At 44.9% G+C, this 17,907-nt stretch overlaps 1 protein-coding gene across 2 annotated transcripts; it reads left to right on the top strand.

The window, feature by feature from the left end:
• Positions 1-249: 249 nt before the first annotated feature.
• LOC127386742 (histamine N-methyltransferase-like) lies at positions 250-17,488 on the top strand. Of its 2 annotated transcripts, XM_051624216.1 has the most exons (7): positions 251-367; positions 3,510-3,701; positions 4,997-5,049; positions 8,474-8,581; positions 11,881-12,002; positions 12,595-12,688; positions 15,937-17,488. In XM_051624216.1, exons 2-7 carry the CDS (start codon positions 3,565-3,567, stop codon positions 16,290-16,292), a joined length of 870 nt encoding a protein of 289 aa, XP_051480176.1. In that variant the 5' UTR covers positions 251-367; positions 3,510-3,564; the 3' UTR covers positions 16,293-17,488. The 2 variants fall into 2 exon arrangements, with proteins under 2 accessions (XP_051480178.1, XP_051480176.1); XM_051624218.1 differs by lacking the exon at positions 12,595-12,688 and having other exon boundaries at positions 250-367; positions 15,937-16,148.
• Positions 17,489-17,907: the final 419 nt, after the last annotated feature.

Below are 17,907 nucleotides of genomic sequence, written 5' to 3'. Positions count from 1 at the left end.
AAAGGGCTTTATTTTTTCACCCGTGCTCTAATTACCACACTGGTAGAGCTCTGGTTTTTGTGTGCTCCCGGTGCGCTGGTGGCCGTGCCAGGCGTCTCCTGGGGACAGCTGCCAGGCACCACGCAGGAGGGCTGGCTGGACGTGGCAGGCAGGGTTGAACTTGTCCCCTCAGCCCGTGGAGCCAGCTGCTGCCACACAAGGTTATGATGTCGGCAGCAAAACCTCTGTGCTCCACGTCACGCCCCCGGGGGTGGGACGGCAGCAGCTGCTGGGATGGAGGGTGGGTGCGTGGGTGTCCCCAGCCCGTCCTGAGCCTCTGCAGCAACATCTGCCGTGGGAGCCCCCAGCCGCGAGAAACCCAGAGCCTGTAAGTACAGCAGCGGGAGTGGGACAGACAACATTCAGCTCCTCCAGGAGGGACCCCTGTTCTGCTGGCAGGGAGCAACAAAACCCTAAGCCAGTGCTAATGAGCTCCAATTGCAAATAGCTTACAGCTGAGGACATTTTCAGTTTGCTTTCCGGCTTTGCAGGGAAGGTTTAAAGAGTTTTATGGCAAATTTAAAGCTGGTTTAATTCTGCTCATGCTGATGCAAACCAGGGGTGGGTCAAGCAACTGCAGTGTAAATACAGAGTCCGTTTTTGAACCTCCTAAAACTGTTCAGGGAGCTACGTATAAATTTGGATTATCACTGAAGGGAAAATACACAAGGGAACATTACTACCCAAAAGTTTCTATCAGCCTGGTTCTGAAAAAAACCCCATTTTCTTCCTTTTCTTAACTCATTTTTAAAGTTAACTGGCTGCAACTCAAACAGCAAAACACATAATGGAATAAATGGGGCAAATTCAAACAGCCAAAAGCATAATGAAATAAATGAGACAAATTCCTTGAACTGCACCTAACAGGAAAATGAATCTCAGCTGCTCATTAGAGACAGCTGAGCAGGGACTGTGGGCAAATTAAATACTGGAAAGCATAGGAAGGCAAAGAAAAAAGGTCCATTATCTAAATTTCCTCTTATTAACTGCAAAATATTTTTCCAAGATTGAAAGTTTGTTAGTGGTAAATGGCAAAGCCTCTTTATGCACTTAAAGTAAAAAGTGAGGAGTTGGGCAGAGCTGAGGAATGGGTCAACAAGGAATACACCACTGTATTTTCAGGGTGGTTTAGCAGTAGTTCTCCCCCAATGCACATGTGGGAGTTTGCTTCCTTACCCTCTCTGGCAAAATTTAGACTTGATTTCCCCAGCTTAATTCAGATTTTGCTGGGGGTTTGAGTGCTGGCCATCTGGGAAAAGGAGGGGATGTTGATCCAAGGCTCATGTCTGGTGGCTGAGCTGGACAGGTGACCTGGGCAGCTCTGTGCACATGGGGGGCAGATACCACCCTGTGAGCCTGAGCTGTGCTCCTCACCCATTATGGCCAATTCAGCTGCAGTTTGTCTGTCTAATGCACAAGCCAGATTGCCCCTCTTATCTGACACCTCCAGGCTCCCTGAAGGGGAGTGAGCTCAGTGGCTGGGGAGTGGGCATCTCCTTCCCCTGCTGCTCTGAACTGGTCCTCGTAGCATCCAGCACCCAGCAGAGTTCCCAGAGCTCTCCCATCTGCTTGTTTCCAGGCCCGTTTCATCACTGTTGTTTAACATACTCAGTTTTGCTGGTTTTCCTTTGCAAGTACCCTTGAGAGGGTGGGCACAGGGAATGTGCTGACAGCCGCATCTGCCTTGGCAGTGGTAAGGGTGGTAAATCACACCTTGGATCCTGCTCTGGATGTTGCTGCTTGTCTCTGGGACTGCCTCGAGGGCAGCAATTAACAGGCATTGCTAATTGACCTCACAGCTCCTCTAGTAGCAGCACACACTGGAGGAGGTGCATCACCACAAGCCTTTGCTACATGTAATCCTTTGGGAACATTTGGGAAGTGCAGAGATGCAACTAATGGGATGCAAAACCAAAATATGTCATGAGTTGGATGCTATCTTTGGTGTGAGCAGCAAGGTGAGCAAAGCCAAGCAGCTCATTACACCATTAAAAAGGGGCCAAGAGGAGGAGCTGGGGAACTGCAGCTGCTCAGCAGCGCAGCTGTCCCTAGAAATCAACCTTTGAAAGGAGTGAGCACCAGAAATAGAATCAGGGGGTGGCCAGGCAACATGGAGATGTCAGGGAGATACTTTGCTAAGCCCATTTTCTGCCGGTGGTGTAACTGTCCTGTTGTACAGGGGAGAAGGAGCCATTCCTGTACAGTGGCTTTAGGGCTGGCACCATTGTGTGACATTCTCATAAGCAAGTGAGGAAGACGTGACCTTGAGCAGACAGCTTTTGGGCAGGTGGAAAACTTGTTGCAGTTAGTCAGAAAAGTTGCCAGTGGTTCACCACTGGAAAAGGAGGTAATGATGAGTGTGAACCTGAGCCTGCTGCTCTTTTGTGTTTCTGTGCATGTTTTTGGGGAGGAATGAGACTTGTTTAGCTCTGTATAGCTGAACAGAGGACAGAGTTAAAATTCAAAGGGACAAGAAAAGTACTCTGGAAAAAGCTCAGGGTTTGTATTTCAGTGGTCATGCTGGGAAGTGAAGGCAATTGGTGCGGGGGCTCAGTGGGGCTTGGGAAGCTGCCCTGGCTCTGCTGGGAGCTGGGAGAGCTCAGGAATGAGAGGCTTTGGCTCCTGGCTGCTGCACTTCGACAACAGGGCTTGGCTGGAGACAGTTGAAAGGGAGCAATAAAAATAACCAGACGTGGCTGGGACAGAACCTCTGCAGGCAAGTCAAATCTAATGGCAGGAGATGCAGTGTGGTCCTTTGGCCTGGGGCCCACAAGAAGGAAATGGACCTTTTTCTCCTCATCAGTCAAGACAAGACACACCGGGCTTAAGCTGCAATTTAAGAGGGGATGAATATGTCTTTGTGCAACACAGCCCAACATTTCCCAGTAGCACACTCTGCCTCACTGACTCCATGTAAGCTGGGTTTAGCACAACATCCATTCCAGTAACTCACATGGCTTTCCTGAATTAACTGCTTAGCCCATGGGAATCATACCATTAACTTCAGAGGAACTAGAAAAATAAAGAGTGCATTTATAAGGTTTTTACTGTTTTCAACCCCCCATCTGCATTCCCTTCAAGAACATCAAAAGCTTAAAAAACCAGAGACATCTGCCAGCATCTTTGGAAATGTGTGTTGCACTTTCTTGTAATCCAGAACAAGCCTTTGGACCCTTGCCATCCCTTCAAGAAATAGGGACATTTTTCTTTTATTTAAGAACAGTCTACAGACACTTTTCCCGGGCTTTTAAGAGATTCCTGTGTCAGCACAGTTAAAAAATGCTGTTGCTTCCTCTGCACAGGTTAAAGATAAATATTAACCTCTGCTGCTTGAACCTGAGTCACAGCTTCCGTCATAAAATTGCATAATACTTGAAGTGCTCTCCGACAAAGTAGCAGAGCTGAGGACACAGGCAAAGTCCAGGTGCCTGCTGGTTGTACCTCTCTGATATTTGTTATTCCTTTGCTAGGAAGAAGAGCTGCAAGAAGTAACCTGTCCCCTCCGGCACCCTTCTGACCACCAGCATGGCATTGCCCATGAGGAGCTTGGTCACTGACCCTGCCAGATACCTCCAGTGTTTCCGCCTCTTCCTGGAGAATTCAACTGAGCACCAGTGCATGCGGGACCTGGTGGAGAGGCAGCTGCCGGCTGTGGTAGCCAGGTACCACGGAGGTGACCACACTGAGCTGGGGGACAGCCTGGTGGCACGGTCCTGCTGCCGTGACGGGCTCGGGGGGCTGCCTGTGGGAGGCAGATTGCTGTTCCCTGCCTGGAAGTCTCTGATAGGGCTTGGCTGCAGATTTCATTCCCACATGCTGCTGAACGGCAGCTCTTCAGGACGGAGCCTGCCGAGCAGGGAAGAAGAGATAAGGCTGAATTGTTTCTTTGCATGCCAATCTGCAGACAGGCTGAGAAAGTTGGGGTTGTTCAGCCTGGAGGAGGCTTTGGGGAGACCTTGGAGCACCTTCCAGTACCTGAAGGGCCTACAGGAAAGCTGAAGAGGGACTTTTTTTAAGGGCATGTAGTGATAGTACAAGGGGGAATGGTTTTAAACTAGAAGAGGATAGATTTAGGTCAGCATTAGGAAGGAAATCTTTACTGTGAGGGTGATGAGACTCTGACACAGGCTGCCCAGAGAAGCTGTGGATGCCCCATTGTGGAAGTGTACACGGCCAGGTTGGATGGGGCTTGGAGCAACCTGGTGTAGTGGGAGGTGTCCTTGCCTGTGCAGGGGGGATGATCTTTAATGTTCCTTCCAGCCCAAACCATTCTGTGGTTCTATGAAGTACAGCTTACCCTGAATAAATGCTAAAATGCAATTAACAAATATTAAATTTTAACATTAAATTGACTGAAAGCATATTTTTATAATAATTTTAGTTAATATTTAGTGTGTATAAGTAACACTCCTGCTTTGCCTTCTCTGCACATTTGTTGCTGGACCCCTCACTTTGCAGGCTGGCTTGGACAGCAGGCATCTGGATTGAAAGCCTGGTTCTGGGGAGGCCCTTCTCTGGGACCAGGGGCTTATGGCTCTGCCAGAGCCTTGCTTAGGGACTTGAAGTGTGTTACATTTTACCCCCTTCCTCCTCTTGTTGCAAAATGCAGAACTTCCACAAATAATTGTCAAGCTGCTGGTCAAGACCCAGAGAGGTCTCTGGTCCTCAAAGCACAGACATGGGGAAGGCACATACCTGCTTCTGCTCGTATGCACCTGTAACTAAAGCAGAACTCTTCTACATATTGCCAAAATAACTGGAAATTGGGCATCTCCAAAGAGCAGAGTTCTGAATCTGCTCCTGCCTGCCCACTTGTAGGCATGTTTGTACCTGCACATGCTGCGTTTGGTTTTGTCCTGCAGATTTTAGTCTTCATGGGATCTCTGTTGCTTCACACGATGCACATCAGCCCCTCTGCGGGGCAGCTCTGCTAACATGTGTAACTCATGTTTTTCAGTATTGGAAATGGGAAGTCTACAATCAATATTCTAAGTGTTGGTGGTGGAGCAGGTATGCTATGAACTTCAACCTTGGTATGTTTTTCACTTTTTTTTTTTTTCAAGCACAGGATTACAACTTGCAGACAGAAGCAGAGTGGAAAATAAATATTTTCTTGAAAAGTCAGGACCAGGGACAGATGGTGTTAGCTGGTATGTGGCCACATGGTCTGAAAACAGCTTGTCTCTCCCCACCCTGATGCTCTTATGCTCTCCACAAGAAACCTCCTTCTGCAACATCACTCCTTGAGGACTGAGAGAGACCTGAACTGCCCCATAGTGTTTCTATGCAACAAAAGCACTGTAACATCTCAGACTCCTCAGAATACAAAATTTTTACTTGCATTGCAGTTACTATTTACTGACGTGGTAACTCCCTATCATTGCTGCCTCCTGCCCTGCTACATGACAGCCTGGGCTGGCCTTTGTTTTGCCTGTACAAACTTGCTGACCACCATCAATACACAAGCTCCTCCTGGAGCTACTGTCCCCCAAAGCACTGGAGATGAACATAAGCTCCAGAAGAAATCCAGAAGAAATCAGAAGTAAGTCTCTTACCTGAAGTTCACTCGTTGGAAGAACAATACCAACAACATTGAGTGGTTTCTTCTCATTAAATTCCTGCTTAAGTTCCCTTGTAGTTAAAGCCTATGTTTTTTAATTCTGCTCTCCCCATTAAGTCATCAGACTTAAATTTGATAAGGACAGTTAATTTAGTTGAACTGCTTTAGTCATACCATTTCCAAAGACTAAACTCAGCTTTGTCAGCCTCTCCTAATAAATAAAAATAATTGTATGTAAATGGCTGGCATTAGTTATAAGATAGAGAGTGTGACAGAGTAGAAACATTGCCCTTCAAACAAGGGAAACCATTCTTCTGCCAATAAAAAAATAAAATAAAAAAAAAACCAACAAAAGGTTTTTAAGAGGAACACTTTACAGAGTGAGGCACTTAACTCCTTAACCAGGGACACTCTACCTTAGCCTGATGGACATTCAGTCAATAATGTGCAGGCAAAACTCATTTTGTGATGTAAAAAACCCTCCACCTCTCAAACTGGCTTGTTCCCATTCTGTGTCCTGGGGGGTGGAGGGGCAGCAAATTCCCAAATCCCTCCAGCTACCCCTGGCTGATGTGGGAGGGCAGTGATGGAGCTGCTGCCCTGGGCTCTCTGCCCAAGTGCTGCACAGGGAGCCAGCGCAGAAGGAAAGACTTTCCACTTTTCCACCTCGAGGGACAAGCAGACCATTTAATGCAGCATCACATCCCATCCCAGCCACCCAGTGGCAGCTCTGCCCTCCCCTGCAGCCTTATGAAGTTCCCACTCCAGCACACAGCACTCTGTACCTTTAAAAACCATAAAAGTCATCAGTGCTGCTATAAAGTAGCAACCGGGCTATAAACTATCCCGTTACGTAAAATGTTTTAATTAGAAACTTAATGGTGAACATAGTGGTAGCCTTTAAAAGGTAATTGTGTTGGAGAGTTTAAATAATTTGGATAGCCTAATTGCCAAATTGTTGATAATGCAAGCTGCCATGGATTTGACTGCAGGATGCCTCAGGACACTTGTTTGCATATAAAAGAGCTAACTGAAGCCAATTAAGGCTGTGGATTAAATTATTAATCAAAGGGGTGGTGTGTTGTTGTTTTGTTTTTTTTTTGTTAAAAACAATACAAGGGTGGTTTGGCCACAGAAGAGGGGAAGGGCATATATTAACCTATGCACAAATAGAAAAGCAAAATTCAGAGTATTTTTTATCAGAACCTGCACAACCTTTTCAAAGGGCTAATCCGTTTTACAGAAAGCTGGTAAAGCAACCAAAAATCAAAAACATTGTAGTAGTTCATTACAAAATCTGTGTTTCCAGATTTTACCACAGCAGCCTGCAGACAACTGGCTCTGCTCTGATTTTTCAGCAGAGTACAGGGCCTGCAGTGATAGCAAAGCTGCAGCTATTTCTGCTCCTTCAGAAATCCAATTTCCCTCCCTCAAAGAACAGTCTTGCACAGATACCTTGTAATTTTGGTGGTTTTGGTTGCTTTAAGAAAGACACAAAAGTCTGAAAAAAAGTTTTTCTGTTACATTTTCAGGGTGTTAATGAGCAGGTGAGAGCTGGGCTGTGGTGTCTGATTCTGACTCATGGTGATTTGTGGTGGACGCAGAAGCAGGCAGGGACCTCTTCTTAGTGAAAAGAGCCCTCCAGGGGAGGACCTCTGGGGTCCACATTATGGCTATTTAATGCCCAGTATTTTCTTTTGCACCTCAAATTTGCTCTATAATGGAACCAACATTGGTGGGAACCCAGGGGAACTGAAAATCTTGAGGATGGGCAGAGGCTGTGCAGATCTGATGGGAGCACTTCCTTCACAGTCCCTCAGCAAGGGCCTGTCTGGCCATCAGGATTCCCTGCCTGAGCTTCTGTTGAGTGCATAATTTTGTTCATTTGCAGGGAATTTTGTGATGTGGAGTTCTGTGCAAGCACAAGTACATCTTTCAGGAGAAAGCTCAATATCTGTCTGTAACATGACCCCCGGGTCTATTATTCAGCACAGTTACCCTCTGCTTCACCCTTTCTACCTTAATTTATTCTTCTATTATTTTTTTATTCAAGCACAAGGAGCAGAAGGGAGCCCTAAGAAAGCCTACATGAGCCAGTGTGATACTGTCCCTGGAGCCAGGCCTCAGGAGCATCATCTCCCTCAGCTTCCTATATTGTGGATGGGGAGAGGTGGCCAAGAGCTTTGGCACCTCTTCTTAAATTTTGAAATGTTGGCTCCATTGGTACTGCCATTGGTGAAACCATTGGAGCCAGCCTGAACAGTAACCAGAGAGAATAATTCCTCAGAAAGTAAAGGCAGCTCTGGGGCGTTCTGTAAACAGGGGTTGGATAAACAGAAATGGTATGTGCAATATTCCTCTTGCTTATGGAAAAAGTCACAGGACAGTAAAGACAAACAGACATGAATGTTGGTTCTGAATCCAGTGTAAACAGATATTCTCTTCTCCGCCCCACACATGACTGGGTAACCAGTGAGATGCTTGCCTAAAAATGCTCTTACTGACTCCCAGGAAATCCTGCCAGGTTTGCTGGTGGCTTGGGACCACCAGCACTGGTACCATCAGGATCATTTAGGATCTTCCCTGGGAGGTTAGGCGATGTTGAGCAAATCTGAGGTCATGCCATGTGCATGTGTCTGGTTTTCCTTTGGCATGGGAAGTCAGAGAGGAGCAATGAAGACAGTTGGGAGTGATATTTAGATTTTTCTCAAATCCTAGAGCTAAGCCCTCCATGGCAATGAGCTGAGAATGCGAAGTACCTGTGTGTACACGGGTGGCAGGCATCAGTCCTCAAAACAGGGGATTTGGTGATGGTGGAGATGACATTTGCCTGAGCTTTGCCTTCATCTTCTACTTACTGTTGTTGTTCCCTAGGTGAGATGGACCTGCAGATCCTCTCAAAAGTACAAGCCAGATATCCAGGAGTCACCATCAACAACGATGTGATAGAACCAAGTGCTGGCCAAATCGTGAAGTACAAAGGTATTTTTACATTAAACAAGTTTACATTAAGCATGCTAAATGCATCAAAAAGAGTTGAACACTGGATGACCCCACATTCAGATGATTTCTTGTCAGGATTGGCTTTTAAAAGTTAAATAAGTCACAATCCCATGGTTTTTTTGCCATCATTGCTTTTCAGCAGCGTTCAGTCCCTCATGAAAATCTGTCTCTTACACTGCCAAGAATTCTGTGTGGCAAATGCTTGGGCTAGACAGAGTTTAAAACCTAAGCAAGGTGTGAATGGGTGAGTGATTTTATGGGAACAGAGTAAAAGACTCACATTGCAGAACATTTTTCTCCTTCAAATTGAATGAAATCCAGATCCTTCCTGAGCATCAAAGGGAGAATTTTAGTGTCTCATGGTAATTTTTGCATATCTTAAAAATAATTTCCGAGTAACAAATAGCTAAACCTCACAGTGTTGCACTAAATTAGTAACCATCCTTTGTATTATGAAACATTGGAAGGAAAGAAAAATGTACAGGAAAGATTTTTTGCTGTGCATTCCATGGCTTTGAGCTTGTTTCCTTCCATCAGCCCAAAGGTCCTAGCAACATTCATGAGGGAAAGCCAAATATTGCCCAAGGAGGACTGAATGTTAGTAGGGACACTGTGGTCAAATTACCCTACAAAGTGAGCATTAAATATCAATCTATGGTTTTACTATCACTGGATTAATGCCTACCAGGCTTTACCTTAGCAGGTAGTTATGGTCATGGGTGGAGGTGACACCAGCTACGCTGCACAGGCTGTGAGCAGCCCCAGGCAGAGCACACCTTGCCAGAAAGTGGCTGCTGAATGGCCCTGGCAGTAATGAATGAACCTCATCAGCAGGTCTGTGCTGCTGGAAATGCTCCAACCTGTAGTAAACACCAGACTGTAAAACCATGCTGTAAATCTCAAACTCTTACTCTTGCCTAAGTCCTTAAAAATGAAGCAACTTGAGGAAGTCAAAGCAGAAAAAAAATAACAATCCCTTTCCCCCTGCAGTGGGGGAGCCCAGTGTCACTGGGAGCACTGAAGGTTCCCAGGAAACACATCTTTTTTATATCTGTCTCTGTATTATATGGACTCCATATTTGAAAAGATGGCTCGTGCAAAATTCCAGATTTACATTGCTCCAGGCTGAGATGGTGAAGGATGGGCAAGAGAGCATCTGCTGTCTTTTATGAGGCAATCTGAGCCCTTGCACATAGCATTTCTGCCCTGTCTGGGCCATGGAGGGAGCATAGGCTACATGGGACTAGATTTGTGCTGAATCTTCCTGTTGGTCTCACCACCCACCACCAAGTAACTGGCAGCCCTACCCTACTCCAGTGAGTTTCTTTGCAGAAGAAAGTTAAAGAAAATATAAGATGTTGTCCTTATTTTAAGTTTTATGCTAAACTATAAATGAAATATTCATCTGAATTTCTTTCTTTAAACTTTCTTATTTGGTAATTAATCATGTCCCCAGTACGTATCATTAATTAAGTTTCTGAGCCCTAAGATTTTCCAGGGAGAATTGGAAACATTATCTGTGCCTCTGAGGATTCAGTAGTTATGTTTTCTGCCTAACCAGATACTTTTTCCTTTGGAAGGAGAAGCCACAGTCACATGAGAAGCTTCATACTGGGACATGCAGTGATGACAAACCGAGGTTTACTTTAGGCTGGGTCATTTGATGGAGGCTCTCCTCAAACCCCATGGCCAGGCTGTGGCTTTCCTTCATTCCTGGTCCATGTCCAATGCCTTGGTGACCATGGTTGGGGTCCCACCACACCTGAGCTGCGCTGCCATGGCCTGCCCGGTGTGGTTCAGCTGTGGGCAGCCTGGTCTGGGTGGCACCACAATTCAGTTTTCTTCCTTGTGTCTCCTGGCAGATTGTCAGCAATTGAACTGAACCAGATTGCACCAGATTATTTGTGATGGTGATAAGAACTGCTGCTGAACAAGTTGGGTGTTAAAACAGCAACTTAAAACTGACTGCAGGTGCTGGGGCCAGGACTGATAACTGGAAGCAAGAGAGTAACAACAGCAGCACCTGAAAGGGGTGGCCCATTTCCAGCCATAAAAGAAAGGAGATAAGCAGGGATGGAGCATTCCTCCTCTGTCCAGTGGGGTTAGGCCCTAATCACAGGCCAAAAGGAGAGACATTGTGATTAGTGCTGTACAGGCCTAGGTCTTAGCAAATTGTGTTGTTTCGAACGTGTTCTGTAGCTAATGCTCAGTCTGCCTTTGGGCCATGTGAGTTTTAATTCTGTGTGAACTCCAGCGAAGCACAGGAATCACATCAGTTTGAGCTTTGTCCCGGGGCAATCCCAAGCGCTGGGCGGGAGCGCAGTGTGACAAGCTCCATATGCCAGCAGATGGACATTAGCATTCCAGCATCCCCTAAACTATGAAATTATCTCTCAGCTTTGCTCCCATTAAAGCAAAGAAAAGCAGTGATGAGCCAGGCCCTTTTTATAACTTATTCCTTGAATCCACTTCTCCAGCTTTCTGCTTTCCTCAGTTGCTGGGTGTGCATTGTATGGAGGGCTGAAAACACACCCTGTGTCTTTGCTTTAAAACACTACTATCCCTTTTACCTGAAGCACTTGGCCAAAACTGGGGGCTTTTTGAAAAAATCTCATTTATTTGAACACAACAGAAGCCAAATGCCAAGAGATGGGTCCTTGCTTATGGAGCAAAGCTCCATCCATCTCCCATTACCCCTGTGACACATTCCCATAATGAGCCATTTGCTTTCTCTGCCCTTCTTGAACTTTTAAGTGAGCTTTCCGTCCAAAACACAGTCCCTTTGATCCACCCTCAAGCCCCTGTATTTATTTATTCAGTCCCTGGAAAACCCTCTGCCATGGACTGGCTTCTGCTCAGCCGTGTGGGCTTTGGGTGGCACCTAAGCAAAGAGGCCATCAGCTCTTCTCCCATTCAGCAGGAAATGTGCTGCTCCTGGCCTCACTACTGCTTATCCCAGCCGACACCTTTTAATGCAGCTTGAGCCAGTCATGAGGAAGAGTTTCTTTCTTTTTTAAAAGTCAGGTAAAGACTGGAGGAGCCCAAAGGATGTTGCAAAGAGCAAAGCACCAGATGGAAGACTTCATCCTACAAAGACCTTAAGGGCCCCCTTCTCACACACAGTGAGACACAAGTTTTTAGATATTCCACTGCTACGTTAAACTGATACCAAAACTCTCTGCCTAAACATGACTTTGGGATGTATTACAGCTCTGAATGGAAGTTGGTCCCTTATTTGCAATGGAGATAACTCTGTCCTGCCTTCTCCTGTATTTCAGAGCGTGTGGCTGAGACATCAAACCTCGAGAATGTAAAGTTTACCTGGCATGAGGAGACAGCTTATGAATATGAAAGTCGAATGAAGAAGTGTAAAAAATGGGACTTAATTCACATGATCCAGGTAAAAGTCTCTACAAAGTAAATACTGTCAAAGACTTGGCTGTTATAAACATGCATGAAGTATGTGACCTCATTATCCACTCGAAAGGGAAGAAAGGTGAGTTTATTTCCCTGTAATTCAAAGTACTTAAGCATAAATGAACTGCAAAAAATGAAAGATGAGTTGCAGCAAAGCAACTTTGAGCACAGTAGTCCTATTAAGCAGGCTGTGGGTGGCAGTCAACAAAAAAGAAAATAGATTTTAACTAGTGTTTTCAAAGCTCCTTGTCCACTCTGGGAAATTGCCTTTGTATTTCCAACTTCACTGAAGCCATTACAAGCCATCCTCCCTTCTAAGAAAGGCTGATCTGTTTATCTCAGGTTAATAAATGAACATGAGTGTGATCCTGGCAGAACCAGAGAGCAGGGAAGGCAGCGACGTCCCTGAGGAGGTTGCAGCAGGAGCCCACTGCCTGGCATTAAGCTACTGTCTTGTCATCCCTCTGCTCTTCTCTCAAGATTGTCCCCATCTGGCTCCTTTTACCTAGTGGTACCAATTATAACACTCTCCAGGGCTGCACTGTTCTCTCTGTAAGCATCTCTGCTCTTTCCAGATGTTATATTATGTGGAAGATATCTTGGCGACTATCCGGTATTTCCACAGCCTCCTGGAAGCAGAGGCCAAGCTCCTCATTATCCACTCATCAGGTGAGAGCTGCTCTACCAGTGCTTCTCAGTCAGGCAAGAGCCATGAGGACCTTTGGGATTCCTGTGAGTTCAATCCAGGCTAGCTAGAAACCAATGCACATTTTTATTTAAAACATCCCTTAACACCTATAGAGTGAACTGGCTGCAAAATTATAGAATCATGGAATTGTTTTGGTTGGAAAAGACCTTTAGGATCATCAAATCCAAGCATTAGCCCAGCACTGCCAAGTCCACCACTAAACCATGTCCCTAAACACTACATGTCTTTTAAATACACAAAGGGTGGTGATTCCACCACTGCCCTGGGCAGTCCGTGCCAGGGCCAGACAACCCTTTCAGTGAAGAAATGATTCCTAATATCCAATCTAAACCTCCCCTGACACAACTGGAGGCCATTTCCTCTTGTCCTATCAATTGTTACTTGGGAGAAGAGACCGACCTTGCTACAACCTCCTGTGAGGTACCTGTAGAGAGCAATAAGGTCTCCCCTCAGCCTCCTTTTCCACTTCCCTCAGCCGCTCGTGGTAAGACTTGTCCTCCAGAACCTTCACCAGCTTTGTTGCCCTTCTTTTGGACATGCCATAATCAATGGCCAGAGAGAGGCTCCATCCCATGGCTCTTGCTCACAACAGCTCCTTCAGCCTCTGCTCTTTTCTGTAAAAGACTTTCCAGGCTGGGCACCACATTATCTTACTCCAGGAGACTTGAGGCATTAAGCAAGCAGCAGGTGTTAGAGCACATATGGTTCATTTTCTTCTTAAACTGCCCATTTCCTTAACATCATCATTTTGGGTGGAGCTGTTTCAGATCTCAAAGAGATGCTCTGTGGTCCACCCAGAAGGAAAGTGTGGGAGCAGAGTAAACAATGACCTTTTAATGCTATGGGCAAGGTATGATAGAGATACTGCAATGGCGAAGTCTGATTTGACTACATAAAGCCTTTCATTTGCTTCACAAGCTTTGGAAATTTTAGTTGTATGAACAGCCACATCTGATAGTTCTTGTCAGGGATGCTAAAGGTTATTTGCACAGAGCTGATTTTTTTTTACCAAATTTGGCCATGTCTGCAAACTGTAATGTGTTTGATGAAGTTCCTTTTTTTTTTTATGTTCAGGAAGTGTCCACAACAAAATGGCACTTCTCTGACCTGAATTTATTCAAACTAGTTTTCTCCAAAATGTTTTGGTTCAAGTGTTTTCAAGCAGTTCACTGCAAGAATTCTTTATTTTAAATAATCTGAGTCACTGTTCTTGTTCTTTGCTTCAATGAGAATAGATTATAATATCAGACTACTGCTGATTACCTGTGTATAGTTAATTGAAACTCTGTTCCTGTTGCTTAACCTGTCCCTTTAGATATTAATGAAATATGAATACAGGAAGGAACATGTGTCTATTCAAAATTAATGTGATTAAAATTCTGAATTCATTAAAAGTATTTGAAGTCAAATCTGGGCCAGGCACCTCTGTGTTTTCTGATGGAGAAGAATAGAACAGAAATTGCTGGGGCCAGCAAGAAAATGGGAGAGAGGAGTAGGGCTGAGAATAGCAGAGAGGAAATGAAGGGGGAAACCTTGGGAGAAAGAAGAGTATAGAGAGGGGAGGGAGGAAGTGCTATGAAAATGAGCACTGCAGCAAAAAGAGGTACTAAAAGATCAACAGAACAAAGCTTATTTAAAAAAATGAAGGTAATGTCATCTCCAACACAAACACATTAGGATGTGTTAATTAAAAAGCAGTCTGGGAACAGGATTGATAGGAGAGGGCTTGGTCAGTTGGTGAAGGTCGGTGATCTCTCCGGCTCCGTCCCTGCCCCGAGAGCAGGGAGGGCTGCAAGAGCTATGTGGGGTTATTTTGGAAGCATTTACAAAATCTGTTTACATCGCCTTGAAAACAAAAGCAGTGCCATATGCTGAGCCCATCGAGAGCTATTAGAATAATGCTGCGTTCAGGTAGTGTATAATTGCTCGGCTCAGAGATGGCACTGAGTCACACAACACTGACACCAGCACATTTCCTGTAATTAGTGCTCTGCGTTCAATTTCCACCAGGTGAAAGAAAATACTGTAGCCCCTCTTCTAAACACCAAACTGTTTATTTGACTATAAATAACTGCTTGCAGATAAAGCATTTGTGAAACCGCCGAGCAACTGGTTTTCGTGGTTATGGAGATTTATAGTCATAACTCTCAAGAGCTGCTCATTAGGCTCTAAGTTATTTTCATTCTGTCCAGTCATTCTGGGTGATCCCTTTATAAATGATTTATAGCAGAAATGCTGAATCACAGATCCAGGGTGAAGGAAAATAAAGATGTGAAGACATGTCTGGGGAGTTTTTAGCTTACCCAGCTGGTTTTCTTTGTAAAACATCCCTTGAGCAGAGGTTTGCACACGTCATGGCTCAGCATGGGTTTAGTTCTGGAGGTGTTTCTGATGCTACAGGAGGCTTTGCCTTCGTCATCCTTCATCTTTTACAGCCCAGTGTTCCTCTTGCACCACTGGGGAGGTCTGCCTGGGGTGAGGGGCAGCCCCTGCACTGCCCACGTGGGCAATGTGAGCGTGATGGGGGCAAGGGCTGAAGGCCAGGAGCATGGTGCAGCTTCATTCTGGGCTCTGTCCCTCTGAACTTTTCCTTCATCACACATCCAGCTTCATGGACAATATGAGCAGGGGTTTACACCCCACGTATTTAATGTAGTAGAGAGAGAGTTCACTGGTAATACTTGTTTCACAGAATCACACAGAGTGGTGTGACTCAATGAAGCTCAGTTGTACCTTGACCACAAAGTAATTAGGTGAATGAATAGGAGAGGATTTAGTCTTCCAAACAGGCAGCTGAAATCTAGGGAACAGTTTAAATCAAGAAGATGGCACTGAATAGCTTATGTTCTGCATGTGGGCTATAGAAGGATGACCCTGAGAGATATTGCCCATGTGCATGAAGTGGAGGGATGCAATGGAGGGAGGGAGGATTGAGTGTACTGAGCTGCTCTGACCTCAGCTGGGGGCTTGGTGGGAGGTGTTGGAGCTTCAGGGTAGACAACATGTCCATCCCCTCCTGCAGCCCCCAACCCTGAGGCTCAGAAGTAGGGAGGCAGCCATCTCCACCATGCCCCAGGGCACATGTTCCAACTCTGGAGAGACCTGGCTTGCAACAAGGACAACTGCTAAAAAATCAAAATTATCAACATTTTGTTCAAATAGTGTTTTTCCTTATTCCTGAGCATTTTTCTTGTGGTTTATCTCTCAGGAACCAGTGGCTGGGAGACACTGTGGAAGAAGTATGGGTCTTCCTTCCCCAGAGATGCTCTCTGTGTTTATGTTTCCTCTGCTGACATCAAAAGGATACTGGATTCAGCTGGGCTGAAGTATCAGCTGCATGATCTCCCATCCCACCTGGACATAACAAGCTGTTTTATTGAGGGCAACAAGGATGGAGAGCTGTTGCTGGATTTCCTGACAGCAACTTGTGAGTTTTCTAAAACTGCTCCTCCTGAACTAAAGCATCGGGTAATAGAAGAGTTAAGAAAGCCTGAATGCAGTGAGGAAAAGGATGGGAAGGTGCTTTTTAGTAACAACCTGAGTTTAATAGTGATTGAGCCATGAGTTCACCTCTTCTTGATCTGAAGTAAATAGTTAGATACAAACTGTTAACAACTGAAATATGTTTTTTGTACTTTATAAATGGCTTGGTTTACTTCAGTACTGAGATATAATTTTTGATGCATGTTAAAAAAATCAGTATTAATATCTGTTGTTATAAGTGAACTTTAATAAATTGATTAAATCATACAAGGATGTTCAGCAAGAAGGAGCTTCATCCCCCTGGTCCCTTCTCCATGTGGGGATGTCCCCACTCCAGTACTTGATGCATCTATCTTCCTAAATGGTTTTATGGTTTTAAGAAGGGTTATGTTCTCTACAAGGCACAGTGCATGGTGGAATACAGAATCACAGAATTGTCATGGTTGGAAAATACCTCTAATTTCATCAAGTCCAGCCGTCCACCCAGGGGAAAGAAAAACAAACAAAACCCAAACCACACCACAAAATCACCACCACACCCCACAAAACCACCAACACACACCCCACAAAAAAACCACCATGCCCATTAGAGCATGCCCTTAAGTGCCACCACATCTCTTGAATACCTCCAGGGATGGTGACTCCACCTCCTCCCTGGGCAGGCTGTTTCAGTGCCTGACCACTTTTTCAGTACAGAAATTCTTTCTAATATCTAGTCTAAACCTCCCCTGGGCCTTGAATGCCATATAATTGCTTGAATGAATTTAACAGTCTAAATACTCAGAATACTCAGTTAATGCAGTGAGGCAGGTGTGATTCCTGCCATTGAAATCATTTGATTCAGTGTGGAAATGGTTTGCTTTAGGTAATGCTTGGGCTGCAAGACATTATGTTTTCTTTTTGCATATACATTTCTGATACAATATGGATTATTAATGGTTTGAAGTGATTTACCAGAGACCATATTGGGCGTCAATAGCTGTTTATATTCATTTTAGGGTGAATTATTTGAAACACACATTTTTCCTAGTGAGCAAATATTAATTCCAGTGTATTTCAGAATGTTTCCACGATATGTCTCAGCTGTTGAACAGAACAAAATCTATTAAAGCCTTTACACAGTGCTACATACATACTCCTGCATCAAAAGACCTCAGTGTATCTGTAAGCTGCTACGGTGCTGTGTCAAGGTGGGAAAGAAAGAAAATCTCTCATTAGAACAGATTGCTGCATGCATTTCTAATGGGAAACAAATTAAAGTTACAATTATTTTCTTAGCTCTTTTGTGCTGTCTGTGACCTCTTCTAAATGGTGCGTGTGAAGGAGGTGACTGCTGAATATTGCCACATCAACCCTGTCAGGACTGACTTGTCTCTGGGAGCCAAAAAAAGGCCAAAACAAACAAACAGACAAACCCAAATCCTACAAGAAAACCCAGCAACAAGATGCAGACGCATGTCCTGCTTATTTTGGAGTTTAGCAGAGGTAAAAAATACAAGAAAAGCTTTTTAGTGTTTTGGGAGGAGGTTTGTTCTGAAAACGTGGGAGAGAGCAGGAAAGACAAGGATGTGAGGAGATGAGAAGAGGCTGTGACCACAAACACACACAAAAGGAAACTCAGTGTGAACGCAGGTGAGAGGTCCTTCCCTTTAAACCAGAAAGGGAGAGGCTAGGAGCTCTTGCTGGGTGTGTGCAG

This window comes from Apus apus, chromosome 6 (assembly GCF_020740795.1).
Source record: "Apus apus isolate bApuApu2 chromosome 6, bApuApu2.pri.cur, whole genome shotgun sequence".
NCBI lineage: Eukaryota > Metazoa > Chordata > Aves > Apodiformes > Apodidae > Apus > Apus apus.
Note: the sequence above shows the minus strand (reverse complement) of the source record. Positions and strands in the feature narration are given on the sequence as shown.